The following is a 27,671-nucleotide window of genomic DNA, read 5'->3' as shown; positions in this document are numbered from 1 at the left end:
CACATTCATTCCAGACCTGAGAGTGTTGGAGGTGCTCCCAGAGTCACCGGGAATCCATCAGTGTTTATTAATTTAACCCCCACCCTTTTTTTAAATTTTCTTTTTAAAAATCTCTCTCCAAGTTAAACAAGTCACTGCAGAGCTGGGCCCGTCCTGCATCACTTCAGGATGGGCTCCATGGCACAGTGGAAGGATTAAATAAGTCCTTGTTTACATCTGTGTAACAGACGAAAGCAAAGCGATGCAGTGAAATGGGCCACTGGTACAGACACATGGCCGCTGCCCCGGAGAGCTCCCAGTCCAGGAAGGAAGTCTGTGTACTGCCATGGGAGGCAAGCAGTGAATGGGTTTGAGCCCCTGCTCCGAAGCAGCGTACCCCGTGCGCTCTCGGCTCGGGCACGCGAAGAGGAGCCAAGCGCAGGCGGGTGTGATGAGCTGAATTCCCTTCCTCGCTCCCCCGTTACAATGGGAGGAAGTTTGGCAAATGCCCATGGGGATGATGGTGTTTGTACATGGGCAGGGCACATCATCTGCATACACAGTGCGGAGAGCAATATTTATGCAGCGAGGAGGCCCTGCGGGCGAAAAGCACGCGGCCCCCTTGCCACAGCCTTCGGGGGCAGGGGGTCAGTTACAAAACAATAGGCAGAAAGAAGCAAGCGGGGCTCGGTTCGCCCGTTCCCAGACTCTCATTTGTTTACCACTCGTCCCCTCCAGCACAAGGAACGCAGGGAGAGAGAACGGTCTAGTGGTTAGAGCACAACCCAGTCCCAGCTCTGCCAGGCCCGGGGGGAGCATGACTGCAGGTGACCCCACTGCACGTCTCTGTACCTGTCTCCTTGGGGGGATCAGTAGCACTGCCTTGCCTTTCTGGGGGTGGGGGGCAGGTGAGGTTTAACCAAAGCGTGCGGAGCAGCTCAGACATGGGAGGCTGATATTATTAACCTGAGAACCTGACTATGAGGTATGTTTCCTAGAGTTCATGTTGCATGTTTCACAGAAGGCAGGTGCCTAAATATCATGGTGGTGGATGGACGGATGGATGGAGGTGTGTGCCGGGGGTCAGATGGATGGACGGATAGATACAGAAGTGTGATTGGGGAAAGGGAGAAGGGAGTGCAGGGGTGGTCTGGCTGGCTAGCTAGCGGGACATGTAGGGGGATGGATAGATAGATGGGCAGGTAGGTAAGTAGGTATGCAACCAAGTCAGCACATCAAGCTGCAGCTACAGCATGGCCTTTATCTACCAGTGTAACACCGTCACCTATTGACGACGCACTGTGTAAACCCCCCCGTTCCATTCCCACTGCTGAGGGAAGTAGTCGTTTCCCACACAACCCCTTCTTTGCCTGTTTTTTGTTCCCAGCTGGAGAGCTACATCCAGGAGAATGTGAAAATGGAGCTTGCCGAGATCCAGTTCCACACGGTGCAGAACCACACAGCTGCCATATTGGAGATCGGGAGCAACCTCCTGAGCCAGACGGCTGAGCAGACCCGCAAGCTCACCGATGTGGAGACGCAGGTAACTGCTGGCTGGGCTGTCTCCCGAGCTGTCCCCCAGGCGCCGAGCCCTGGAGTCGTTGCGTGTGACTCCACGGACTGGAACAAGATTGCATTCATATACCCCCGGGCTGGACTTGTTCCCCGCTCACGGCAGAGAATGTTCCGCTGCATCTCGCTAGTCTCCGTGCATTGGGATTTGTATTTTTTGCTGGAGATCTTTATAAGAAACAGAGGGGAATTTGATGCCACCTCCGGTGAAGACACCTAAATGACAAGTGCACCACTGAAGCTGCTGTGATTTCAAACAGCTTCTCCCTGATCCTCAAAGTTGTAGAAGGTGCACTCCAGCTTTCAGAGGACTGAGGCTGGACACTTCAGAATTGCTCAGCATCTTGCATGCATGTTGCATCCTGGGCTCTTGTGAAAATCTGGCTTTTTGTTTTGGTGCCTACATGGGAGCTGAGCGCTCTGGGAAATCCATAGAGCCCTGCAAATCTGTGGATATCCGCTTTATATCCGTGGATATCCGCATGTGGATACCCATGGACCATGTTTGCGGATTGGAGGCAAATGCAAATTTTGTATCCGTGCAGGGGTCTAGAAATCCAGCCCCGACGGTGGGTGGTGAGCCCTTGCAAATCTGCCCCCTACTGCACTGAGGGCTCTACCGGGACAGGAAACCCCAATCCCCAGAGTCTTCCTCCCCGCCCAAACTTAGGCCAAAATCCGTTTCCCCATGCAGCCTGCTCCTCCTGCTGCTGGACTTCGGAGCATGTTTCCCAAACCCACATCCCCTCGGATCCCATCCCTTCCTGACCATCCCAGTCTGGTTTCTCCCCCCGCGCAGGTTCTCAATCAGACCTCAAGGCTGGAGATCCAGCTGCTGGAGAACTCTCTGTCCACTAACAAGCTGGAGAAACAGCTGCTGCTGCAGACCCAGGAAATAAACAAGCTCCAGGAGAAGAACAGGTAAAATCCCTTCTCTGGGTCGGGCTGTGAGACTGCGGGGATCTGGCTGTCTCTACCACACAGAATAGAAACAAGACAACCCAGCGTGGTCTGGGACTTAGCATTGTTTCTAGGGCCAGATCCCCAGCTGGCGTCAAGCCACACCACTCCAATGACGTCACCTTCCAGGTGAGGATCTGGCCCAGAGGACTTGACAAAAGTTGTGGGTTTCAGGGAACTCTTTGGCATTTCATGGAACATTTCCCCCTTTCATTTCAAATATTTTTCATGGCAAATTCAGTAAAATCTCATTTTAAGCTCCTATATTGCTAATTAACTGGCAGCCTGTGTTGTGATCATAATAAACACCCCTGTTTGGATGAAATTCTTGCTCTGGCTTACAGAACAACCAGTAAAAATACAATAAAATACAAAAGTCCCTGCAGCTCACGGGAACTTTTGTTTTGCAAAATGGATCCCAGACTCCAGAGCTTTGGAGTTCTCCTCTTGCCCAGAACCTACCTTTCCAGAAGTGGTTCTAAGCGTCTCCAGGCAAGCGCCCTGCTCCCTTTCCTGGAGTGCGGCGTAGGGAGGTGGGCGACTGTGTGTCTGAAACTCAGGCAGCTGCTGCCTGCAGTGACTGTAAAGAAACACGCAGTGTAGTTGTAGCCCTGTTGCTCCCAGGATATTGGAGACAAGGTGGGCGAGGAATGTCTTTTATTGGCCCATCTGCTGTTGGTGAGAGAGCCAAGCTTACTACAACAATCTGTAACCCCGCTAACTCCCCTTTTTGTCCTATGACTGCAGAGGTGTTAATGGACACTCTACCTTGAACGCTCCCTAGAATATGTGCTAACAATCTGTTCCACCTGCGTTTAGCTGTGCCACTTGCTCGGAGCATCTTTCCCAGTCCTACAGAAGAGCTCTGCGCGGCTCCAAAGCTTGGCTCTCTCCCCAGTAGGAGTTGGTCCAATACAAGATATTCCCTCCCCCATCTTGTCTTGTAAATAAATAGGTTGTTGCCCCCACTATTAGGGTGATTAACAGACGCAGAGGGGGGCAGCCGGCTTAGGGTGCCTGCTTGGAGAGGGGCGGCTCCGCACTGCACATCCCAGAACTGCGAAGGGCTTGTGTCAAAGGCCCCCAGTGCGGGTGCCGTGAATGGACTGAGCTCCAGTGAGATCCCCACTGACTGGAAGTGACCACCCGGCTTATGCTTCTGGGAACATTCTCCCTTGTCAATCCTCCCTGCAGCTAAGGCCCCGGCACCGGAGCTGGCAGAGCCTGCCGGGGAGCCAGCCAACCAGCTCTGGCTGGGAGAGGGGCCTCTGCTAGACCAGGGACTTGTCATTAAAGGGTTTATGGCTCGTCCCTACCCCCCTTGCCCCGGCGGCAGGCGGCCTGTCCCCAGCTCATTGCATTTGGGAAGGACGCTGAGCGCTGTGCTTGGGCCGACGGCTTCATAGAGGCACAGCTTGAAAACGCGTCCCCTAAAAGCTCAGAACACAGGAGGCCGATTCAGGAAAAGCTGGGGTGTGGAGTTTGAAAAAGACACCCTGCCTTTGGAAAGCGTGGGGCTGGCAGCGCTGTGCTAGTGGGGGCCGAAAGCCAGAGCCCCAGAGCCGTGCCTCCCTGGGGACTGCAGCAGGCAGTGGGCAGGATCTGTCTGTCTGGTCCTCATCTGCCCTGTACCGCGGTATCTGGGCTCCTTCCGGTCTCTAGTGTGTTTCTCCTCACAGCCCCCCTCTGAGGTAAGGCTGGGCAATTATCCCCTTGTGTAGATGTGAACAGAGGCACAGAAACTAAGTGACCCAACCAAGGTCACACCGGGAGTCTGGCAAAGCCAGGAGGGGAAGCCAGGGCTCCCAGGCCCCAGCCGAGGCTGGGCCACCCCTCCTTGGCTCCCTGTCTCTGAGGCTCCTCTTAATCCCCCCCTTCTCGGCCCCCTGCCCCCAGCTTTCTGGAGAAGAAAGTCCTGGACGTGGAAGGCAAACACGAGGAGGAGCTGCAAGGGATCAAAGCCGAGAAGCTGGAGATGCAGAGCCTGCTGTCCAAGCAAACCCAGCTCATCCGGGAACTGGAGCAGCACCTCGCCACAGCCTCAGCCAACAACACGGTGCTGCAGAGACAGCAGGCGTCTCTCATGGACACAGTGCACCAGCTCCTGAGCCTGGTCTCTCAGTGCAACCGTCAGTACTGCGGGGCATGGGGGGGGGGGGGGCTGGGAGTGGCTGCTCGGGAGTCGGGCCCAAGCAATGGCCCAGCGCACTTGGTGCAAGACTGGGGGAGTGTCGGGAGAGCTGCTCCCCGACTCTCAAGCTGCCCCACCCCACTTTAATTTGAAGAGCCTAGGGGCTGCTCTAATTTGGAGGGTTGGCTCTGCTCCCTGTGGGACCCTGGGCATAGCCTTTTCGCCACCAGGCCCCATCCCGTCCCAGCAGGCCCCCTATGCTGGGGTTGGAGGGCTGGCGTAGGAGACGCCGGGCTGGGTTTACACCTGTTGAGAATTCCCTCCTCCCGTGGGTTCCCGGCAGATTCTGGGCCACTGGCTCCACTCAGGCGGCTGGAGCAGAGTGCGATGTCAGTGTGGTTGGGACCGTGCGGCGTGAGCTGCTAATCGGAGGTGCACAAGGAGCAAGGTCCCATGGCAGCAGAGCCACAGGGAGGGGGGACGGTGGGGTCAGTCTCCCTGGGCAGCGTCTGGAATTGAAGCAGCGGGGGGAAGAGCTGAGTGTCCCCTTGTCTGCTCCACCCAGAAATCTCCCCGGCCCCGCAGGGGGAGCAGAAGGTGTTCCGGGACTGCGGGGGCGCGTACAAATCGGGCCTCACTGCCAGCGGAGTCTACACCCTGCGCTTCCCCAACTCCACAGCCACCACCAGGGTAAGTCTCCAGCCTGGCACCATTCAGCTGAGCCGGGCCCCCTCCCCAGCCCCCGGCAGACTTGGCCCAGGGTCCGGGATATGCGAGCACATGGCTGCTGGCAGAGCCCCCACCTTGATGTAGCTTATTGACACCCACTAGGAGGGGCCAGTGGTAGAGGGCGGGGAGTGGGGTAAAGCAGAGAGGGGCGGGGAGTCAGGACTCCTGGTTTCTGGTCCCACCTCTGGGGAACGGGGGGCGGCTACTGTCTGGAGCCGGGCAATGGGATTCTGGTTCTTCCCTCAGCTCTGCCACTGCTTCACTGTCTGGCCTTGGGCAAATCGCTTCAGCTCTGCCCCACCACGTATCCATCTGCAAACAGGGTCTGCTGGTTGGCTGGGTTAACGAGTGCAGGCAAAGCGCACCAAGCACCTGGGAGGCGATGTGTCAGAGAGGGGCTGAGCATTCACATTCCTGAGATGCAGACGAGTATCCCCGGCCCTGAAAAATGGCACTTGTCAAACCAAAACAACCCTCGCCCATCACATCCACCCACCCCACTGGCCCGCTCTGCCTCTCACGGACACCACAGTGGGGATGGTTACTAGCCGGGGCCAGGCCTGGGGATCACAGCCGAGCCCCTGCTTTGGATACGAGGCCCTCACGCTCTGACGTGGGCCCCTCACGCTCTGGCATGGGCCACGCCCGCTCGTGGGGCTGTGCTGTATGTGTCCAGCCGTGACCATGCTATCCCGTTCACAGGCATTCTGCGACATGGAGACCAGTGGGGGAGGCTGGACTGTCATCCAGCACCGGAAGGACGGCTCCGTGGACTTCCACCGCACCTGGAAGGAATACAAACACGTAAGGCTTCCCCGTCCTGTCGGCAGCCAGCGCCGCCCTGGTGAGGCCGTGGTGTGGGACCCCCGGCATTTCCTCACGCTGGGGCAGGAAGAGCTTCCTGTGGAGGCTAGGAATAGCCAGCCACTCCCAGGGGCGAAGGGCCCTCGCTTCCCCACCCAGAGCCCCGGCCGCCCTACACACGTGGGAAGGAAGAAGAGGAGCAGAGGTTACTGCCTTATTGTTCAGGGCATGTGGTGAAGGCCTTGGCTCTGGGTACACGGGAGGCCGCAAACAGGAACCCAGCGATGGGGGAAGGGATGGAGAGCGGGGCCGCCCCTGCACCACAAGGAGGGAGCTGAGGTTGCCCCCCGCTGCAGGGTCAGGGCTATTTTCACTGGGGTGTTGTGATGTAAAGACGGAGAGGCGCTCAGATACTGTGGTAACGGGCACAGAAGTCCCATAGACAGAGAGAGGCCATGACCTGGAGATTCTGTGCCACCAGCGTTCCTGAATCAAAGCAGGCCAGGCCCCGCTTTCCACGGACGGCCCAGGGTCCGAGGGGGTGTCAAATGTAGATGCCCAAATTGCTAACTGGTCAAGGGAGGGAGGGTTCCCCCCGGATACCCTGCTGGGAGTTGGTTGCGTGGGCTGTATGGAAGGGAACATCTGGATCCATACCCTTGGTGTTTGGAAAGACCCCAGCTGCTCCAAGTGAGTCCCGAATTGCAGGGCTTCTTCCATGTGGCGGGACAGTTTTAGAAGGTTATATCTCAGCCAGTCCCACCAAATCCATCCCCAGGACCTGCCCACTGAAGTCTGCAGAGATGCACCATGCATGGATTTGGCTCTGTGAGCCCCGTGGGCAAGTGGCGACATGGTGAAGTGTCTGGTGCACACACGCACACACACTCTCCACCATCTGAAACACTCCCGTGGAAAAGCTATCTGTGCAGATGCTGGGAAAAGATCTCAGATCCTGGCTGTGGTTTCAGCTCATTCCCCTGTGAGTCGTGTGGCTGGCCCTGGAAAGTGGTTTTGTAGCCACAGCGCTGGGAGAGGGGGTGTGGGTGTGGATCTGGGTGTAGGGGAGATTCTGTGTCTCATCCAAGAAATGGCCTGGTTCCATACATGGCAGGAGCAGGAGTGCAGGGGGCTCTGAAACTCCTTCCTCTCATACACTGGCTCAGCCTGTGGTGTTGTGCGGTGCCCTGGTTGGCCTTTCTCAGGCTGCAATGTGATGGAGGGGATGTATCTGGGCACAGCAGGGGTAACCAAGGCAATTGACTTGTGGGCTCTCCAGAGAAGTTACTGGTCAATGAACCGTTGTCTGGATTCATTCAGAATTCCAAAGCCCAGCACAGAGCTCCCTGGACCACGCCTGGATCAGCCACGCGCACTGTTGTGGGGCTGGTAGAGCGAATGACGTGCTGCAAAACCTGCTTCCTTCCGGGTTCCTTCTTTCAGCCCATCTTGGGCACCTCTTGGCCTTTGCCTGGCTGCATTGAACACTGCGGTGCCACCCACGGGCTTTGTTTTTGGAAAGCCGTTCTAACCAGATCCAGATGCCAGAGCCTGAGGCGTCTCAGAGGCCCAGAAGTGGGATCTTAATCCCCACAGTGACGCTCTAGTTACAAAGCTACCATTGTACGTACAGTTCCCCCAGAGCAGAGCAGAGCTGGCCCCTTCCACCACAGAAATCACAAAGCAGGAACCTGGGGACTTCTCGGGTAGCAGCCACTAAGCGCGAAGCCAGGTGAGCCCCAGTGCCGCCGGCTGGTTCTTGGCAGCCCCCTCCTGCTTCATTGGGTTTCTGGTCTTTCCACGCAGGGCTTTGGGTCCCCATCTGGAGAACACTGGCTGGGAAATGACTTCATCCACCGGCTCACTGCTCAGGGCTCCTATTCCCTCCGAATCCAGCTCCGGGACTGGGACAGCAACGAGGCCTACTCCCTGTACGGGCATTTCCACCTGGGCAGCGAGGAGCAGCTCTATCGGTGAGTCTCGCTTCGCCCAGCTTCCAGCGTCGCGATTTGTGCACGAAGGATGACCCCGCCCCGCCCACGATGGCAATCAGCCCTTGCCAAATCCACTAGGCCCACCTGGGCCTGGAGAGCCAGGATCAGCCTCTGGGTCTCCTGAAGGGGGGTGGGGGGTTAATTCCCGCTCACTCTCATCCCACACAGCAGAGTCCAGAGAGATTTCATGGGCACAGCACATGCCATGGAGAATCCCCTGCCTTTCCCATGCTGCAGCAGAAGCTCCCCTTGCATTGTGCATGAGCCAGCTGCTGCCTCAGCACCCCCTTGTGGCCTGAAGTTGCTCTGCAGGTGCCCTGCCTCAGTTTCCCCACTTCTCAGGACTCTGTCAATCAAGCTCTTCTCTCATTCGGCACCCCTCCCCCCTGGGGGCTAGATTGATTAACATCAAATCATTCCCCAAATATAGTTCTCGAATCTGCGGCAAGTCCAGACACGTAGGCTTTCCTGCTGGGGTCTCTCAGGCCTTCCCTGCCCAGAGCCTTTCCCTGAAGACGCAGCGTTCCCTCCTGCCAGCCATTCCCTGCCGTGGCAGCCTCTGCTGAAGTCTCACTCCAGCTTCACTCCTGTTGTCTCTCCCTGAACATCCCCCTTCCTCTGCCGCTTCCTGCTGCTCTTGGGAGGAAAATCAGCTCTTCCGTGCCCAGCTGGTTCTACCAATTAAACCCCACCCCGAGCCCAGGTGAGGTGCGGGGAGGAACAGGAGACCTCTCCCAGGTGCGGCAGGCAGGGCTAACTCTATGGGGCTGGCCAACTCCAGGTCTCTGGACCTCAAAGGGGCAGCTCCCCCGCCCCTCCCCCCCCGATACAGGCACTTTCTGTCCCAAGGTACTACCACCACCCGCATTGCACCAGGCCCTGGAGCCCGCCAGTGATGTTTCGGCTCCGTCCCGATGCTCCTGTTCCTGGAGAAGCCCAGCCCGGAGCACCCCCGGCTCGGAGTTCCTTCTGCAAAGTCTCGTTGGGATTTTGTCCACGCTCCCTCCCATTTTCACCCCCTTTAGCTTTAACACCCCCAAGCTGTCAGAGCCTCTGATCAGACGCTGACTCAGTAACTGGGCGGAGCGGTCGCTAGGGAGGAACGTGATCCTGTGAAGTGCCTTATCCGGCTCTCTCTACTGGGCATGTTGCCGTGTTCATGAGTAGAGCAGGAATTGAGCCTAGATTCCCCACACGGCAGAGCACGCCGGGCCCTACAGGCTGTCCACATTGTACGTCTGAGCCCAGCTTTTGGGGAACACCTGTGACCCCTCTCGAAGAGAGAGCGGGCTCCTTCCACGCCAATTGGTGCCAACAACCCCACCCATACCCACCATCCAAGCCAGCTCAGAATCGGCTCCTTTACCAGGCACCTGGGGCATGGCCTCCTCCTAGCTGGGCTGCAATACCCCACGGGGTCTGCTTTGCACGTGGCAGCAGCTTGGTGACGTGGGAATCGGGATTCTGTGCCATACAACACCAGTGTGACCTCACAGAGAGCTACCGGCACTGCAGCTGCACTGGCCCAGTCCTGGCCGTGATCAGCGGACACGCGTGATTCTGTGTGCTTCATAGACTCCAGGCAGCTCCAGCACCAAAAGCACTTGCTCCGATGGCCCCACATTAGTAACGCTGGTGGAGTCAAACACGTACAGACAGGGCCTATCGCTGGGAAGAGCTTTCCCAATGAGGTGAGTCAATACAGGACTGGCAGCCCTGGCCTGGAGTTTGGCAAAGACTCCCCCAGTTATATCTCACGTGAGGAAACAATTCCATGAAACCTTTTCAAGAGTCTCACGCGCCTCCTCCCAGTTCACTGAAATCATCTTAATGCAAATGTCTTTTCCAGTGAGAGTCCTGCTGCCTCCAGGGTGGCATGCACTTTGCAAACGAAAGAGACAAGGGAATAAAACAGCTTTTTATAGTAGCCAAGCACATGCCCTTTGCTAAAACCCAATGGAACCGTGGCCTCAGAGCTTTAAATCCAGAAGCCGTGTTTTCCAGTGGGGTCTGTGCTTGGCAGGCTAATCCTGCTCTCCTGAGTATCCCGGCTCTGCGATGAAGGGCAGAAATCTTCGTCTGTGCCTGATCTACAGCCAGTGGAAATCAGGGGGAGTCTCTCCAGTGGCTGCACTGGGCTTTGGTTCTAATTGATCCCTCCAGGGAATACAAATCATGGTTACTGGACTGGCCGGCGCAGCACCACACCCCGGTAATGAATGGGGATCGGGGTTCCTGGCAGGAGACCGGGCTCGTTCTCCATTTGTTTGATCTAACAGCTTTTCCCCAAGCGCTGAGAATTTGGCTCTGAGTCCCCAAACCTGGTGAGACACACAGGCAGCTTTTTCAGGAATTTTAGAGGCGTTTTTATCCTGGATGCTGGGACTATGCTGTGAAATTCCATCTGCAAACACCTAAGAGTCCTCACTAGCCAGTTTGCGTTTCGTCACCCTGGCCTGGCAGCTTGTGCACGTGGTTTGCCCCGATGCTGTCTTTGTTTTGTGCCATGAGAAGCAGGGCTCTCGCCGAGTCCTTCTTGGCGATCGGCCCCAGCAAAACACAAGGTCATGGGTAACAACCCACATCCAACAGCTGCCCTTGCTCCATGGCAGGTCCGTCACTCAACTCCTCGCATTCCATCCAGCTCCAGACAGGCTGGCCAATGACAGCATCCAAAGCAAGGCCAGCGGGTCCCTTTCCAAGCCCAGCACCCCAGAGTAGCCGCTACCACCCACGCAGCTCGGCGCACGCAGAGGCAGCGCTGCGGGTTCTTACACTGTGAATCCATAGCTGGCCCATGAGCAAGAAGGGGTCATTGTCCATCCGAGTGCCCCCTCCGTGGTCTCCAGGGCTAGACACAGCCGCGACAGCTCCTTGGCTGCAGCTCTTTGAAAACCCTGAGCCACCGTTGCATCTTGCTTTCAGAGCCCATGGGTGGCTGGAGCTGTGCAGTGGGGCCCTGGGTTTCTCCCTGGCCTGGCCTTTGGTCCAAACACAGTTGCACCAGCAGGGGGCGCTCGGCTTCACAGCTGCGGCAAGTCACAACTCCTTGATGCCTGCCGGCAATAATATTTGTGTCTGTGCATGTCCAGGGTGGGAAGCTGGTTCTCTTACCTATAAAGCCACCTGCTGCTTCAGCTGGTCAGGACACCACGAGAACAATAGACCCTGCGGGCCCTAGTGCCAAGCTAAATAACCCCTGTCTCGGGCAGGGTGTTTTTGTGTGAGAAAGAAGCAAAACAAACATCGTCTCTGTAGAGGAGGCAGGAGCGGGCAGTGGCTGCCCACGGCAAATTGCTGAGGGGACAATACTGGCAACTGCTTTGGAAACTGCAGCTCCTGTTTTCACCCAGCGCACGGCTTCAAGGCCCTGAGGACATCCGGCATGACTCCAACCTCCCCCCTTCCCCGCCAGTCAGTGCCCTGCAGCAGATCCCCCCCACGCCATCCCACTCCAGAGAGCCAGCAACGGAGGCCAAGCACAGCTGGTGCGACAGGCACCTGTCACACAGCGTCTGCCCTTTGCGGATTCTCCAGGGTTGGGAGGGAATGGGGCCATTGCCAGCTCTGGTACTGCTCACAAAGTCCCAGCTCCTTTCGCCTGTCGCTCTCTGTGTTCGGGCAGCACCCTGCACAAGGCAGGCATAGAAAATGGCAGTGCCATGGGGAACTCTGCCCCTTGGGGGCAGCACTGCCCACTGGTCAGTCCCCGTCAGGTGACGTGGCCTTTAAGGTTTCAGGTGGTTGGACCCACAAGGCCCGAGGAGATCTAGGGAGAGAGGAAAAGGGTCCAGGGAAGAAGTAGCAGTTAAAAGGGATCCGGTTACTGAATCTTTAAGGGGCTGGGACCCGGAGCCTTGCGAGGGGCAGGGCAGGGCTCCCTTCTCACCCAGCCAACAAGGAATGAGTTGGGAGAAGGGGCCGATGTAAATGCTGCCTCGGCCTAGCACAAGGCAGGTGTCTGTAGACACTGGGCAGCTAGAAGGCTCCTGCAGGGCCGAGTTAGCAGGGAGAAGAGGGCGACAGGGCAAGGACTGTTTGGTAAAAGCGCCCCACTGGCGGAGAAGCTGGTCAAAAGCCCTGTGGCTGGCCTGAACCACAGCCCAGCCCCGAGCTGGGGAAAACTCCTGCCCTAAGGAGGGAAGCGGGAAGGACACTTTGGAAGACAGCCTGGTGTGTGCCAGAGAAACTGAGGATTGGAAGGCGCTGAAGCCTCTGGGGTTTGCTCCCTTTGTGCTGCCCATTTCTAGGCCTGCCTTGTACCATGCCCACGTGGCCTCCCGTGTCCCTGATCTCCCGTGAGCCCGGCCCTGGCGTGGCAGCTCTGTGTTTGTGTCTCCCCAGGCTCCACGTGCGGGACTACAGCGGGACGGCCGGCAGGACGAGCAGCCTCAGCCCCCCGGGGACGGCCTTCAGCACCAAGGATGCCGACAACGACCGCTGCGGCTGCAAGTGCGCTCAGATGGCGACCGGAGGTAACTGCCCCCAGGGGGCGCTGCGGGGCTGTGGGTGGGCTGGGTGGGGCTCGTAGCCGACTCAGCCCTGAATGACCGTGCTGAGGCTGGGAGGCGTGTAACTGGGCCTCTTCTGTCGTGGTCCATCTAACGCTCCCTGCGGGAATCAGCTCCCACTGGGTCCCGCCGTGTATTCTCCAGGATCCTCGGCCCCTGGGAACACCTCTGTTGCTCTCCTTAGCGCTGCAGTGAGATAACGAAGGCCCTTCCCTGCCTGGGCAGCGCCCATTGCTTCTCGCGCCCCCAATGACTCCAGCTCTGGTAACGTCCCGGCCGCTCCTCCCCCAGCTCCCCCCCACCCCCGGGGCGATATCGTGGTACCGCCTGACTAGGGAGACACAGGAAAGCAGGAGCTCGCTGCTGGGCTTCCCTGGGCAACACTGGGAAAGTGGCAGCCCCACAGAGAGCCAGTCAGTCCCAGCCCCCACTTTCGCCCTGGGGCTCTGGTGCGCCGTCCCTCTGACCCCCTCTCTGTGCCCTAGGTTGGTGGTTCGATGCCTGCGGCCCCTCCAACCTGAATGGGATTTACTACCCCGCTAGCCCCGCGACAGTCCGCTACAACGGCATGAAGTGGCACTACTGGAAGGGGCCCAGCCACAGACTCAAGGCCACCACCCTGATGATCCGGGCTGCGGACTTCTGAGAGGCCCCAGACGGGACGGGGCGCTGGGGCTGGGCCGTCCCTGCAGGGGAGCTGGGCCGGGCTGCGGCTGCACCAAGGCTCCTGTGGCGCCACGTGAACGGCCTCCGGCACGTGGGTCCGGCCCCGAGGGCGAGCTGGCACAGCGCTCTGGACACCTGCTTTGCCCTGCCTCTGTTCGGTGCCTCCTCCCCGCCGCGCCAGCGCTCGCTCCCAGGCACCAGCCAGCGAGGACGGGCCTGAGCAGAGGCGGCCCCCTCCAGCTCGTCCAAACGCAGCCTGCGTCCAGGCCTTAATCTCCTCCCGGGTCAGGAACTGGTTCACAAACATCCTGCTGTTTCCTGGGGAGCTGGGGGCTTGTGACACTGGGGTCACGGTGTTCAGATAAAGCATCAGTGGAGAGCACAGCTGTGCTGGATGAGTCCCTGGGCGTGAGCTGGGGGGCTGATCTTACCCCCCCAGTCTGGGTGCATTGGGGCTGGGCTGGCCCCAGCGCGCTGCCCTGTGGTCCGGGCTGCTTGGCGTGCAAACCAAATGGGCAGCGAGGGAGGGGAATGCCCAGCCCCCTCCCCCTGTGTTGCAGGGAGGGGCAGGGTCTCAGCCCAGGGTGAGGGTTTGCTGAGAACATGCAGCCCCTGGATCCCCATGGCCCCCGGGGACAGAAACCCCCGAGGGGGGCCTGCTGAGCACTCTGGGGCTGGGAGAGGAGAAGCAGACTGGCGGGGGTTGGCCGAGGGGCTCTGTGCCCTTGCCTGGTGAGGCTGCAGCGCCTCGCAACCGGCCTGTACGAACAGGTATCCCCACCTCACAGCCAGGGAAAGGCGGGCACCCAGCGGGCAAGGGATGTGCCGAGGTCACACAGGGAGCTGGGAAGAGAACCCAGGGGTCCTGACCCCCCAGTGGCGTGTTCTAAGCTCTTTCTGCCCCTCTGTCACTGTAACACAGAGTCTCTGCTGAGCAGGTGACGAGTCTTTGCCAGCAGGGCCCAGCGTCTGGGGCGGTTACAGCCCCGCGGAGACGTCACAAAGCCACGAGGCGCTGCAGCGTGAAGAGGGCAAAGCTGGCAGGTTCCCTCGCTCGGCTGCTGCTCACCCCGAAGGCAGGCACCAGAAACTGGGCCAGGCTCAGGCAAAGCCCAGGGCTGGGTCGGGCCGAGGCCCCTGCACCTCAATGAACGAGGCCCCGGGCTCAGGGTTGGCACCGTCTGGGGTTGTAACAGAATGTGTGCATGGCTGGGAGGGCAGGTACGCCACGCGCCGCACACAGGGGTCTGGGGCCCAGTGAGCAGGGGGCTGAGCCAGGTGCCCCTGGAGGGCAGGTGGTTTGGATCCTGGCACTGTGGCTTGTTCATAACCCCCAGCCGCCATCCACCCTCTCCAAAGCAGCTCTACAGAGGTGATGCCAGGCGACCACTTCCCCCCCACGCACACAAAGAGGGAACCCCAGACCATGCAGGAGTCAGAGCTGCGCTGGGGCCTGGGTGTGCTTTGGAAAAGCAAAGTTATGGTGCTGCTACCCTCTCCCTGGGTCTAACCCCCCCCCAAACGGCCAGCGCAGCAATGACCCCGCCTTCCCAAGGAGGAGGGGCAGGCTCAGGAGTTGGCTTGGGGCACCACTCTGGCTGGCACTGAAATGCTAACCCCAAAATTGCCATGTGCCAGCAGCCAAAATGCCCATGCCTCGTGTCTCTCGCTCCCCATCCCAATGAGCTCTGTGATCGTGAGCGCTGGGCTGCACACGTGGGTTTGTTACTGTAGGGTTGCTCACGAGCGCTGGGCTGCACACGTGGGTTTGTTATTGTAGGGTTGCATATGAGAATCTGAGTGCAGATGCAAATATGAATTTCCATGCATGCAAAAGTTGTGCGGGAAGATTTTGTGGGTCCCTTTCAAAGGCCTCTTATCGACTCCAGGGGGTTCGTTTCCCTGCCTTGGCAGCTGCTCTCAGGGCAGCTTTTTAATTATCCATGTGGATGGGGCTGGCTTCTTCGAGGGCACCTCTGAACCTCCAGGGCCCTTGGTCATACTCAGCAGGGAGAGGTGAGAGCTGGGCGAGGGCAGGCACTGCTGGCCAATCCAGACTATAGAAGGCCTCTCAGCTCAGTGCCTGGGGAAGGAGCTAGGCCGTGCACACAGGGCAGTAGCTGGCATGTGGGAAAAACAGCCCCTTTACTATCCCAGATTAAAGCTGACCTGAAAAGAACCTAGCATTAAAATTAGCCTGCTAACGCTCCCAGGACTCAACAAAAGAGGTTCTCCTATTTCAATTCCATTGCAATATTAGCCAGTTTGAAAAATGTTGTAGCCCATCTAGTGTTAGATTTCAGCTTTAAAATCTAATTGGCCCCCTGGCAAATTCATCAACTAGCCCCACATCAGCACTTAGAGCTGTGGGTTATGCTTGGCATTCGTGACCTCCTAGCGTGCTGTATCAGGACAGTGGCCTTGGCCTAGAATCCCACCATGGGCAGCAATTTCATCTCTTCCCCCCCAGGGGCTGGGCGGCAGGGGGCTGTGGCGAGAGAGAGGCTGAGCAAATGGGAAACTGACACACACTGTTCTTATGGCTGGTGGTGCCAGGGGATTCACAGGGCACAGCCTGAGCTGGAGAGGATGCTGCTCCAGAGGCAGCGTCTGCTGTTACCCTCCCGTCTACACGTCAGACAGTTCACCCCCCTCCCCTGCAGCTGTGAGCACTGCCGTAGTAACATCTGGCCACCAGTCAGCGCCCCGCAACCAGCTGATGTTGGAAAAGGGAAGAGGGCAAATTGTAGGATACGGGCTATAGGGTGCTGGGGAGTTCACTGGATGCCCCCCAGCTTCAATGGGCTCTGATACAAACAGCCCCCGAGCCCAGCACAGGGGGACATGATAGGCCAAGGGGGCAAGTGAGCAAGGGAACCCCGCTCCCCATGGTGCCACCTGGAGGCTGAGGACCCAGGCATGCTCCCCCCGCCCCACATCAAACCAGCTGTGCCCGACCCAGCTGCTGCCAGGGGCTGCTGGAGCCCATATGTAAGTGAGCCCTGCCCTCTGCTGGCCATGCCAGTCCGGCTGGATACAGGTATCGAGATGCCCAAGGCCCGATGCCTGGTTCTCATCTCCCCGGGCGCAGGTAGGGTGACCCCGCGGGGCTCAGTGCGCTCCCACCAGAACCAGGCCGGGGCTCCCCCGTCCAGCTGGGGTTTCCAATCCAAGTGCTGCCAGGATTCCTTACGACTCTTCCCCCAACCCCCAGCTGTTGGTGCATGGCCCTGCCCTTGTCTGCCTGTGCCCTGAGAGCCGGATCCAGCGGGAACAGCTGTCCTGGCGCTCGGCAGCGCGGATTGTGGGCACAGCACCCACAGCCCAGCCTGCTTGGGAAGGGCGCCAGGCCCCAGTAAGAGCTGACACCGCTCAGCAAGGTCTGTGCCACGGGGCGCATGTGGCAGCAGCTGGACCCAGCCCAGAATCCAATGCAGGGGGCCAGCCCCCCCCCCCGGGGGCCTCCTCTCAGACCTGCCTGCAGCCAGCGCTGCTCACCCAATGCACAGTCCTGGGGCAGGCTCCAAAGAGCTGCGGGCAGCGGTGGGCTCTGCTGGGTCACAGAAGCTCGCCCGAGCCCTGGCCTGGATGGGGCTGGGGGCACAGGCTGGCACCAGCATTGCGAGAGCACCGCCAGGCTCGGCCCCTGTCTCCGCCCGCCAGGCTCGGCCCCCAGGTGCGGGGGTGTCCCGGCTCCCCTCCGCGTAACGCTCCTCCCCAGCGCCGCCTCCCTCCGCCGGGCTTCCGGGAGCCCTCGTGATCCGCTCCGCCGCCACCAGCGCAGCGCAGCCCGCAGCGAGCCCCGCTCGGCCGGTGACTGACCCGCGGGGCGGGGAGCTGGGCACGGGCGGGGGGTCGCTGGCGGGGCCCGGAGCTGGGAGCGCCCCGTGCGCCCTGGGCGAGCGCCGGTTCGCCCGCCCCGCTGCACTGCGGGGGCAGGATCGGGGCTGCCTGGCCTTTCCCAGTCACCCCCGTTCCAGGTCTCGGGGGCTGCTTCTAGCAGGGTTCCCCGGTCCCTGGCTGGGGGGTTCCCCGGTCCTGCCAAGCCTGGTTAATTGATGGAGCCTGGGGGCTCCGGTTCGGGCGTGGCGCTGTGCCACCTCTGGTGCCATGGCTCTGGGGTTGTTATCGCAGCCCTGACCTGGGACGCGCCCCAGCCTGGCACATGCCACACGGATCGTGGCCAGGAATTCACTCTGTTGCTGTGTGCGGGGCTGGGGGCCGGCCCCACGGGGTAAACGACATGTTTGAGGCTGGAGAGCTCCGGGCGCGGCCTGTGGGAAGCCCCAGACGGTGGCCGGTGGCTGCAGGATTTATGGGGATCCCTCCGAGTGGGGAGCTTGGTCTGGGGGCGCTCAGCCTCGCTGGAACCAGCTGCGAGTCCAGCCCCTGCCCCAGCTGTGCCAGGGGCCCTGGGCTGGGGCTGTCGGGTGCTATCGATGGATGTGTTCTCTCCTCAGCCCGTGGTCTGTGCTAGATCCTGCGCGCCATGTGCTGGCTTCGTGCTGCGGCCCTGCTGCTCTGGGCAGGGCTGGGCCTGGCCCAGGATTACCCATTCCGGGACCCCACCCTGCCCTGGGAGCAGCGGCTGGACGACCTCATCGGGCGGCTCACCCTGGGGGAGCTGGTGCTGCAGGTATGGAGCGGGTCTCTGTAGCCAGAACAGCAACCCCACTGACAGCTGCATTCCTGGGGGGGCGACAGCCTCTGCCCTCCCGGGGGGCGGGGGGCAGTGAGGCGAGGGCAGCATCCTTGGGGCCTCGGCGTCCCATTGTGGGAGTCTGGGCCTGGCAGGGCACCCTATAAAGACCCTCGGTCCAAGGGGAGGGAGCTGGGAGGGGAATCAGTGGGGTAGGGTTTCTGAATTGGAGGGGGTGGGTCAAGCTGTGTGCCCCTGGAATCTCCCATCCCACAGATCCCGCCCCCAGATGGTGCCTCCCCAGCCCTGTCCATGTCTCCTGCTGGGACGGAGAATGAGATCTGGCATGGAAGAGCCGAGCGTGCCGGCTGCCCCACCTCTCTGCAGGGCCAGGCCGGGCGAACAAGGGCAGCCCCTTGGCAGAGTGCCCAACCTCATATGTCCCTCAGTGCCCCCCTTCACCTCTGGTGTCTGCCCCACAGATGGCGAGAGGTGGCGCTAAGTACAACGGGCCAGCGCCCCCCATTGAGCGGCTGGGGATCAAGCCCTACAACTGGAACACTGAGTGCCTGAGTGGGGATGGGGAAGCCCCCGGCTGGGCCACGGCCTTCCCCCAAGCGCTGGGCTTGGCGGCCTCCTTCAGGTACTGTCTGAACAGAGGGGCCCCCGTGCTGCCATGTCTGGGCATCCCCCCAGGCCGTGCTGGGGCCTAGCCCAGCGCAGGCTCTGTGCCTGGGCGTGTGTCTGCCCCAGCTCTGCCCAGGGCAGGGGCAGCTGCTGTGGCACTGAGGGGACCTGTGCCATCTCTGGGCACAGCCCTGGCTCATCCCCCGATGCTTCAGCTGCTCTCCCCTCTCCCACAGCCCCGAGCTCATCCACCGTGTGGCCAATGCCACTGCCACGGAAGTGAGAGCCAAGCACAACTACTTCATGTCCACGGGCATCTACGGCGACCACACAGGCCTCAGCTGCTTCAGCCCGGTGCTGAACATCATGAGACACCCGTTGTGGGGCAGGAACCAGGTAACAGCCGGACCGGGAGTGGGGTGGGGGAGGGGGAGCCCAGGACTGGGAGCGCAGGGGGCTGCTGGTGGGACTGAGGGCATCAGCAGAGCTGGGATGGGAGGACTGGGATAGCAGGGGGCTGTAGGTGGGACTGAGGGACACCGGCAGAGCTGGGGGAGGGGGAGCTGCGGGTGGGACTGGGGGGCACCGGCAGAGCTGGGGGAGGGGGAGCCCAGGGGCTGCGGGTGGGACTGAGGGGCACCGGCAGAACTGGGGGAGGGGGCGGCAGCAGCAATGCATGTGTCTGTCTCTCCTCAGGAGACGTACGGCGAAGACCCGTTCCTGAGCGCAGAGCTGGCCGTGGCGTTCGTGCAGGGGCTGCAGGGCGACCACCCCCGTTACGTCAAGGCCAGTGCCGGCTGCAAACACTTCAGCGTGCACGGGGGGCCCGAGAACGTGCCCGTCTCCAGGCTCAGCTTTGATGCCAAGGTGAGTGCGACGCTCCTTGGCGATACGCAGGGCCGTGAGGGACCCTTAGCGCGAGAGTCTGGTCTGTGTCTGCTGGGGGTCAGCTCCCCCACTCCACCGGCCACAAGCGCTGCCCCACAGGCCCCGCTGGCTGATTACAGGCTAGAGATAGGCCCACTCCAGCCACTGGACGCGTGCGATATTCACAGGTTTGCAGCTCCCAAAGGAGCAGGCCAGTTCCATCTCCGCTCAGCACCCAGCGCTGAGAGCCCTGGGCAGTGAGAACAAGGGAACGGTTATTTAACACAGCCCAGAGATTGGAGTGAGCAAGTTGAGTGATGGAAATAGAGCAGGCCTGGGGTGGGGGGCAGTCTCCATCCCAGGTCAGCTTCACATCCACGTGGGAAGTTTGTCTGAAGATCTGCTCCAGGAACGATTGTAGGGCAGGTCTCTGGCCAGCGCAGTACAGGGGTCTGTCTGGATCCCAGCGCTCCCTTCTGGCCCTGGAATCTCTGGAGGTGTGAAGAACCCAGGCTTGTTGAACCAGCTACTTTTCTGCCTGATCGAGCAATGCTCACCCACCATCCTTCCAGGCTTGGCTGTGATCTTCGTTCAGGAGACAAGTCACGCTGTCAGCTTGCCTGCTAGGTGAAAGTTACTGTGTGTTTCCTTGCGGTACCTGATATACCAGATGAATCCTTTGATCTTAGTCTGAAGCAGCGCCCCCGCCATGCCTGCCTGATTGTTTTTCCTGTAGGTTTTTTCTCCTGGAGATTTCATAATCCTACCCCTGGTGCCTGGCTTGGTGTGCACATAGGCATCCATTGTAAGACCTACGATGCATAAACACATGTGACCAGACAGATAGATGAGCGTCTGTCACCCCTTGCCTGCAAGGAACCTGGCTGAGGTGTGTCACCTCCCGGTGATCTGCCTTATCTTCAGAACGTACTTTTCAGTGTAGATACAGGACGCCTGAAATATGACCCGTACACACATTTACGACCAGTGGGAGAGACTTCACATGCCACCCTTGGGTGCATATATCTGGCCTAGGGCATCCCTGTACGATTCTGTGGTCTCTGGGTCCCGGTGAGCTCCGCCAGGGCTGATGTTGGGGGCCATGGGGCGGGGGTGGGGACTGCGCCAGGCTCGCGACCCTGACCGAGTGCTCTGCGTCCTGCAGGTGCAAGAGCGGGACTGGAGAATGACCTTCCTGCCCCAGTTCCAGGCCTGTGTGCGCGCTGGCTCCTACAGCGTCATGTGCAGCTACAACAGGTACCAGGCGAGGCAGGCCCGCGGCCGGACAGGCCCCGAGACGGGGCACGTGGCTGGGGGGCAGTGCCCGGGGCAGGGGTCTCTGCAGGCCGCTCCTGGCCCGTTCTCAGCATTAGCTTCTCCTGGGGGAGACGAGGGCTCTTCTCAGACACGCACCCCTCTGCCCTGGAAGGGGGCAGGTCAGCAGCCTGAACCCCACCGCAGCTGTACAGCTTTCGAGCTGAGCAGGGTTGGCTGTTTGGGATTTGGATGGAGTCCCCAAGTGGCTCAGGAGGGGGCGCTATTCCACCCACGTCTCGGTTGAGCCAATGCCCCTGCATGCTGCTCGGGGGCGCTGTCCTCTAGAGGAGAAGTCAAACCTCGGTCCTCTCCGTCCGTCATTGCTAGTGACCTCGTGGCAGTTCCGGGGCGAGTCAGGGCGGGAGCCCCGTGGCCTGGGGTTCCCAGGTGGGCAGTTACATTCTGCTGAAGTAAATCCCCCTGCAATTCCAACTGAGTGCAGCGTTCTCCTTCACTTCCTGTCCCAAACTGCCAGGCACTGTTAAAACAGCTGCCGTGCCCCGCCCCAGAGGTGGCTGCATTCGGTATTGCAATAACTGCCAGACCCAACCCGGCAGGATCAACGGCGTGCCCGCCTGCGCCAACAAGAAGCTGCTGACAGACATCCTGCGGGCAGAGTGGGGCTTCCAGGGCTACGTGGTGAGCGACGAGGGGGCCGTGGAGTTGATCATGTTGGCCCACCGCTACACACACAGCTTCCTGGAGACGGCCATCGGTGAGCCTGGACGCACACAGCCCACGGCCCAGGAGCCTGGCCCCGCTTGGCCGAGAGCTGCCTGGGCTGGGAGCGAGGCAGGGCCCAGCTGCTGCTGGTGCCACTAGAGCAGAACTGGCATCTGAGGGCAGGGGCACAGTCGGTGGTGGGGCGGGATAAGGTTGGGCACTGGTTTGATGGTCAGGACTCCTGGGTTCTATTCCCAGCTCCGCCACTGACCTGCTCTGTGACCTTGGGCAAGTCACACACACGCATGTGCCTCAGTTTTCCCTCTGTACAAACCCTGCTGCTCCCCTTCCCAAGGGCCCGCGAGGCCTAGTTAACAAGGGTGCTGGAGCCTCCGTTCAAGAGCTGAGCTCATTGCCCCCAGCCTGGCAGGCGCAGAGGGCTGGGGGCCCTCAGGGGGGAGGGCAATGGGGGCAGAGGCTGAGCCCGGCGGTAATGCGCTGTTTCCTGTCTCTCTGCCACGCTGCAGCCTCGGTGAACGCTGGCTGCAACCTAGAGCTGTCCTTCAGCCTGACGGAGAACGTCTTCATGAGCATCAGCGAGGCTGTGGCCAAGGGTAACATCACGCTGGAGGTGAGAAGCTCTGGGGGCAGCGTGGATGGGACACCCCCCACCGGAGCAGGGCCTGGGGCCGGCAAGCTCAGCACCAGGGGCCCCGGGCCCCAGGGCATGGACTTACTTGGGCTGGGTCACCCTGCTTGGGCTGGGAGAGTGCCGGGTACCTGGGACTGGCGGGAGAGTGGATGTGGGGTGGGAGCCCGTCTCCCCCAAGTATGAGCTTGAGCCACCCCCTGCGCCGGCATGACTGGGATGTGGGGCTGCAGCGGCCCCCCCAGATCTGAGCTCTGGCTGCCCCCTAGCCGGTGTAACGGGATCTCACTGCCCTTTGCAGACGGTGAGGGCCCGGGTCCGGCCACTCTTCTACACACGTCTGCGGCTGGGGGAGTTCGACCCCCCTGCCATGAACCCCTACAGCGCCCTCGACCTGAGCGCCGTGCAGAGCCCCGCCCACAGGAGCCTCGCCGTGGAGGCCGCCGTCAAGAGCTTTGTGCTGCTGAAGAACAAGGGGGGGACGCTGCCCCTCAGCGCCCAGGCCCTGGCCGGCAAGCGGATCGCGGTAAGTGTCCTGCTCGGGGCGGGGATGGGGGGACCCACTGGGGCTGTGGTGACTGGGATGCCGCGGGGGAGCCCAGGCTGACCACCCAGCAGAGCACACAGCCCCTGGCATCCTCAGTCACTGCGTGCCCTGCCCCAGAGAACCGCGGCCGCACTGGGGCTCCCTGCCCCACACCGGACACCTCAGCTGGGGACTGCGTGACACCAGGGGCACCCTGCCACGTTGACAGCCTGCCAGGGGCCCCACAGCCACACCCCCCTGGAGCAAGCTGCAGCCCCCCACCCTTCAGTACCAAAGGGTGCCCTGTGCAGACTGCGGGTCCTGGCGGGCACTGGAGCCTGGCTGATGAGAGCAAGAGGGAGCAAGGCGTGGTGGGGCCTGGGAACCCGGGGGGGACACTGCACAGTGGGGGGGCACTGCACAGGGAGTTTGGGGCAGGCGCTGCTCGATGGGGAGCAGTGGGTGCTGCTCGATGGGAGGCAGTGGGCGCTGCATGTGGGGGCGGGTGCTGCTCGATGGGGGTGGTGGGCACTGCATGGGGGGGCGGGCGCTGCTCTATGCGGGCAGTGGGCGCATCATGGGGGGGCGGGCACTGCTCAGTGGGACCTGGGGGCCTGGACAGAGGCTGCACAGTGAGGGGGGGCACTGCACAGGTGAGCTTGGGGTGGGCGCTGCTCGATGGGTCCCAGGGACAGCAGGCGCTGCGTGGGGCAGGGGGGAGTGTGGGGGTGGGGGGCAGCACGGCCGGCCCTCCCCCAGAGTGAGGCTCAAAGCTGCCAGGGGCTGCATTAGGCCAGCCCTTGACCCACCCAGCTCATTCCATGGCCCCCCTGGCCCTCCTCCCCCCGGCTTCTGTGCGCCGCCTGGGCCCTGGGGCTGCCAGGGTGGAGCGGGCGGCTCCTGTCCCACCCTCGGCTGTTTCCCCTCCTCTGCAGGTCGTTGGTCCCTTTGCCGACAACCCCAGGGTGCTGTTTGGGGACTACGCACCCATCCCGGACCCCCAGTACATCTACACCCCCAGGTAGAGCAAGAGCAAAACCCACCCCCCATCGGTTCCTGGGATCCCCCAACCCCGGAGTTCAGGCTGCTGCCCTGATCCATCCGTCAGCTGGGTGGGGAGGGTGCTGTGGCATTTCTCTGCTCTGCGGGCTGGGTACATGGCACTGCTTGGTTCCTGGTCCGAGCCGGGCAGCTCCCAGGGCAAAGGGGCATCGGTGGGACTCCCCCATCCCCGCCTGACACCTGGTGCAGAATTGCCCATTGGTCCCACTCGGCCCTGCCGGGGAGGCGGATTCTCCGTCTGGAGGGGGGTGCCCGGCCCCTGTATCAGTGACGTCGCTGATGGCAGGCTGGTCCCGTTCCGGTGCAGGAGGGGCCTGGAGACCCTGCCAGCCAATGTCAGCTTCGCCGCAGGCTGCAGTGAGCCCAGGTGCCAGTACTACTCACCGGGCGAGGTGGAGAGGGCGGTCTGGGGAGCCGACGTCGTCGTGGTGTGCCTGGGCACAGGTATGGGGGGCGGGGGCAGGGGGGGGGGGCAGCAGGGTCCCCGGGCAGTGATGGGGGGCCTGGTCTGGATCTGAGGGGATGGGCTCAGCCGCTCTGGCATTTGCCTTCCTGCCCCCCCCTTCTTCCCCCCCCAGATCCGCAAGAGGCTGTGGCAGAGCCTGGCGCGGGGGCAGGGCTGGGCCTGCGGGCCCAGGCTGCCCGTTGTGTGAGGGGCCTCCCACCAAGACAGCCCGCGAGTGCCCAGGGCGGGTAAGGCCCGGGGCCCCCTGCCGGGCTGCCTGCTCCCCAAAGGGTGCGGCGTGAGCTTCTCCTCAGCATGGCAACTCCCACAATTCCTCGATCTGCCGGGAGCCCTCGGCCAAGGGGACCAGGATGTTCCCCCCACATCATGTCCCCGCCGGGTCGGGGGGTGGAGATGAGGCACATGCTCTGCACGGGGGGTGCGACCCAGCCCCTGGCAGCCCAGGGCGGGGGCATCAGAACTGACTGGCGCTGGCCCTTCCTGCTCAGGGACTGACCTGGAGACAGAGGCGAAGGACCGACGGGACCTGTCCCTGCCCGGGCACCAGCAGAAGCTGCTGCAGGACGCTGTGGCCTGGGGTGAGGTGGTTTGGGGCAACCTGGGGCTGCAAGGGATGGGAATCTGGGCACCCGTGAGGAGCTGCCAGGGGGCCGGATGTGTGGGCACAGCACCCCCTGAGGCTCAGCCCAGCCCACCCTCGGGGGACCCATTGCCCCTGCGCGTGGGTGGCCCTGGAGGGACTGAGCTCAGTGCCCTGCGTGCCCAGCCCAGAGACCACAGTGATGGGCTTCCATGGAAGAGCCCAGTGGGACATAGAGTTGGGGTATTCGGAGCATCGCAGACCTCAGTCTGCCTGGTCTAGGGATGAGACCCCAACATGCGCTGCCCCATGGGCTTCCCTGAGCTAGTGTGGGGCCCCAGTTTGCTGTCGTCCCCCAAGCTGCCATGCCAAGGGGACGGCTCTGGACTGACCTGGACTGTCCCTTCCAGCCGTGGGGCGCCCCGTCATCCTGCTGCTGTTCAACGCGGGGCCACTGGACGTGGGCTGGGCCCAGGCCCACCACGGAGTAGGCGCCATCCTGGCGTGCTTCTTCCCAGCGCAGGCCACGGGCATCGCCATCATCAAGGTGCTGCTGGGGGAGGAGGGGTCCAGCCCGGCGGGCAGGCTCCCGGCCACCTGGCCAGCTGGCATGGACCAGGTAAGGCCCAGGGGCACCGGTGCTGGGGGCTCAGAAATCGGAAAACCCCCAGCTCCCCCACCTATTCCTGAGGCCAGCTTGGCACCATGCCCCCCCATGCCCACATGGCACCATGGCCTGTGGCTGACATCTTCCATCCCTTGTGGCTGCAGGTGCCAGCCATGGAGAATTACACCATGGAGGGGCGCACGTACCGGTACTATGGGCCAGTGGCCCCGCTCTACCCCTTCGGCTACGGACTGTCCTACACCACCTTCCTCTACCGGGACCTGGCCTTGAGCCCCACAGTGCTGCCCCTCTGCGCCAACCTCAGCGTCTCCGTGGTGGTGGAGAACACTGGGCAGAGGGATGGTGAAGAGGTGAGAGCTCTCCCTGCCCCGGATCGGGGGGCTGTGAGGCAGGGCCTGGCTTGGGGGGAATGGGATTGTCATGTGGGCCCTGTGCCAGGCCAGCACTTAGCCCTGATGGCTCCTCCCCTGTGGGGCCGGGGCGGTCAGGAGAGGTGGCACCCTACTGACTCCTGTGGCATTGGGGTGAGGCAGTGCCATGGTTCTGCTCCAGCCAGTCTCTCAGGTTATCTCTGAGGGGTGACGCTGCCCATGGAGAAGCAGCACCTGGCAGGACCCCTTGGTCCCTGCTGGCCTTGCCCTGGGCGTTTGGCTCCCCGTTGCTGTTCCCAGCCCACCTCTCCCCTCCCTGCAGGTGGTGCAGCTGTACCTGCGTTGGGCGCAGCCCTCCGTGCCAGTGCCCCGCTGGCAGCTGGTTGGATTCCGCCGGGTGCCTGTTGCCGCAGGCCGGGCGGCGAAGCTGCTGTTCCTGGTGACCTACGTGCAGCGCGCCGTCTGGGCCGAGCAGTGGCAGCTGGAGCCGGGCGCCTTCACGCTCTTTGTGGGCGGGCAGCAGCCGGGCCAGGAGACACGTGCCAGCTCCGAGGTCCTGCGGGCGGAGTTCACTGTGACCGGCAGCACCCGACCCCTGAGCCGCTGCTAAGGACAGGGACGGTTTCTGGGGCACTGGAATGGGAATTGCAGGGGGCTAGGATGTGGCCATGTGCGGTGGGGCTGGGATCTGGCCCAGCACCCAGCTGGCTGTAGCAGGAAGCGGGGGCACATGGCTGGCTCTATCAGGGTTAGGAGGGCCGGCCCGGCACCTGGCTGGCTGTATTCGGGGGCCCGGCTGGCACTTGGCTGGCTCTACTGGGGACAATGGGAGCTCATTCACTCGATGCACAATAAACTTTGCCCAGCGTTGACCCCTATGGAAGCTGCAGCTGGAAATGGGGGTGCTGAGGAACTGGGCTCCCCCATCTTTCTCTGCCAGCCCCTGCCGGGGCCTGGCAGCGCTGTTCCCCGCCTGCAGCCACGCACTGCAGGCCAAAGGGGGTGCTGGAGCCATGGCACAGGTTGGAGGGGGTCCTGGCGGGATTGCATGGGCCATGTGGCCGCACACTCCGGTGAGCACTGAGTCCACCTGGGTGCTGGTTGAACCCCTGCTGTGTAGGAGCTCCCCCCTCCCCCAGACCAGAAGGGTGCTTCTCAGATAGGCCCCTTCCCCCCGACCTGACCCCCCAGCAACAGCACTCCCAAGGGGGCCACGTCTCCCCCACTGTGCCCAGGCGACAGGAGCGGCACAAAGCTCCTGGCACCAGGATGGGACGTGCTGACCTGCCCTGCCCCCAGGCACCCTCCTCCCAGCTGTCATGCCCCCCTTTCTCCGCTGGGTGGCGCCCCCCTTCCTTACAGCCCAGCCAGGCTCTGGCCAAGTGCATGGAGGGCCTGCGAACGGGGGGCTTGCCCCTGCCAGGGGCATTGCTCCGTCTGGGCCGGTCTCTCCAGCGCCCGTCCCCGTGGGCTCTGCCCGGTTCGCTGAGCTCTCGCAGCACCAGCGACCCCCAGATTCCACCACAGACCGGGCAGCCCAGGCAGAGAGAGTGACTCACCGATGGGCACGCAGCCAGGCCAGAGCTGTGCCCCGTGAGCGACCCTGCTGTGGGCGCTGCCCTGGGGCAGGAGCTTGGCCGAGCGGGCAGCCCTGCCACCTCCCGGCCCAACGGCTATGGGTCGGCCATGTCCCAGGGCCCTGCTGCCGCAGGTGCCACCTGGTCAGGAGAGATCTGGAGCCCAGCTCCCTCCTCCCCAGCCTGGCACGGCAGGGGATGATCCCAGCCCACATCCCCTCCCCTCCGGCAGGGACCAAGCTGGCTGGCTGAATAGAGGTGGGAGGTCCCTGGCACTGGCAGGCTCACTGGCCCCACCAGCGTGGGGGCTGGCTGGCTCAGGGACGGGGCAAGGAGCTGTTCCTGCCTGGGCA

The 27,671-nt window shown here is 61.9% G+C and overlaps 2 protein-coding genes across 4 annotated transcripts in view; both read left to right on the top strand.

Annotated features, from left to right (window-relative positions):
* LOC117868219 (angiopoietin-2-like) overlaps nucleotides 1-13,728 on the top strand; it is a 29,133-nt gene extending 15,405 nt beyond the window's left edge. For both annotated transcript variants that reach the window (XM_034754009.1, XM_034754008.1), the window contains exons 2-9: nucleotides 1,367-1,522; nucleotides 2,351-2,472; nucleotides 4,408-4,640; nucleotides 5,208-5,332; nucleotides 6,074-6,175; nucleotides 7,982-8,148; nucleotides 12,514-12,644; nucleotides 13,166-13,728. In XM_034754009.1, the coding sequence (XP_034609900.1) occupies nucleotides 1,367-1,522; nucleotides 2,351-2,472; nucleotides 4,408-4,640; nucleotides 5,208-5,332; nucleotides 6,074-6,175; nucleotides 7,982-8,148; nucleotides 12,514-12,644; nucleotides 13,166-13,326 (1,197 nt within the window). In that variant the 3' untranslated portion in view covers nucleotides 13,327-13,728. The remainder of the gene's footprint in view (nucleotides 1-1,366; nucleotides 1,523-2,350; nucleotides 2,473-4,407; nucleotides 4,641-5,207; nucleotides 5,333-6,073; nucleotides 6,176-7,981; nucleotides 8,149-12,513; nucleotides 12,645-13,165) is intronic.
* Nucleotides 13,729-17,056: 3,328 nt separating this feature from the next.
* Nucleotides 17,057-26,613, top strand: LOC117868218 (probable beta-D-xylosidase 2). Of its 2 annotated transcripts, none has more exons than XM_034754006.1 (15): nucleotides 17,057-17,159; nucleotides 17,807-17,982; nucleotides 18,468-18,628; nucleotides 18,849-19,008; nucleotides 19,309-19,479; nucleotides 20,645-20,736; nucleotides 21,354-21,511; nucleotides 21,987-22,090; nucleotides 22,410-22,634; nucleotides 23,570-23,655; nucleotides 24,004-24,140; nucleotides 24,651-24,740; nucleotides 25,153-25,361; nucleotides 25,514-25,720; nucleotides 26,064-26,613. In XM_034754006.1, exons 2-15 carry the CDS (start codon nucleotides 17,836-17,838, stop codon nucleotides 26,349-26,351), a joined length of 2,235 nt encoding a protein of 744 aa, XP_034609897.1. In that variant the 5' UTR covers nucleotides 17,057-17,159; nucleotides 17,807-17,835; the 3' UTR covers nucleotides 26,352-26,613. The 2 variants fall into 2 exon arrangements, with proteins under 2 accessions (XP_034609897.1, XP_034609898.1); XM_034754007.1 differs by lacking the exon at nucleotides 17,057-17,159 and adding an exon at nucleotides 17,306-17,326.
* The last annotated feature ends 1,058 nt before the right edge of the window (nucleotides 26,614-27,671 follow it).

Source organism: Trachemys scripta, chromosome 20, assembly GCF_013100865.1.
Source record: "Trachemys scripta elegans isolate TJP31775 chromosome 20, CAS_Tse_1.0, whole genome shotgun sequence".
NCBI lineage: Eukaryota > Metazoa > Chordata > Testudines > Emydidae > Trachemys > Trachemys scripta.
The sequence above is the reverse complement of the archived record's forward strand: the minus strand, read 5'-3'. Positions and strand labels throughout refer to the sequence as shown.

What these genes read in the sequence shown, in the direction of transcription:
- LOC117868218 (XM_034754006.1), top strand. Translation starts at nt 17,836, where the DNA reads ATGTGCTGGCTTCGTGCTGCGGCCCTGCTGCTCTGGGCAGGGCTGGGC. An exon ending in GGCTTGGCGGCCTCCTTCAG is followed by an intron (nt 18,629 to 18,848) that starts GTACTGTCTGAA and finishes CCTCTCCCACAG; the next exon opens with CCCCGAGCTCATCCACCGTG. An exon ending in GTCATGTGCAGCTACAACAG is followed by an intron (nt 20,737 to 21,353) that starts GTACCAGGCGAG and finishes CCAACCCGGCAG; the next exon opens with GATCAACGGCGTGCCCGCCT.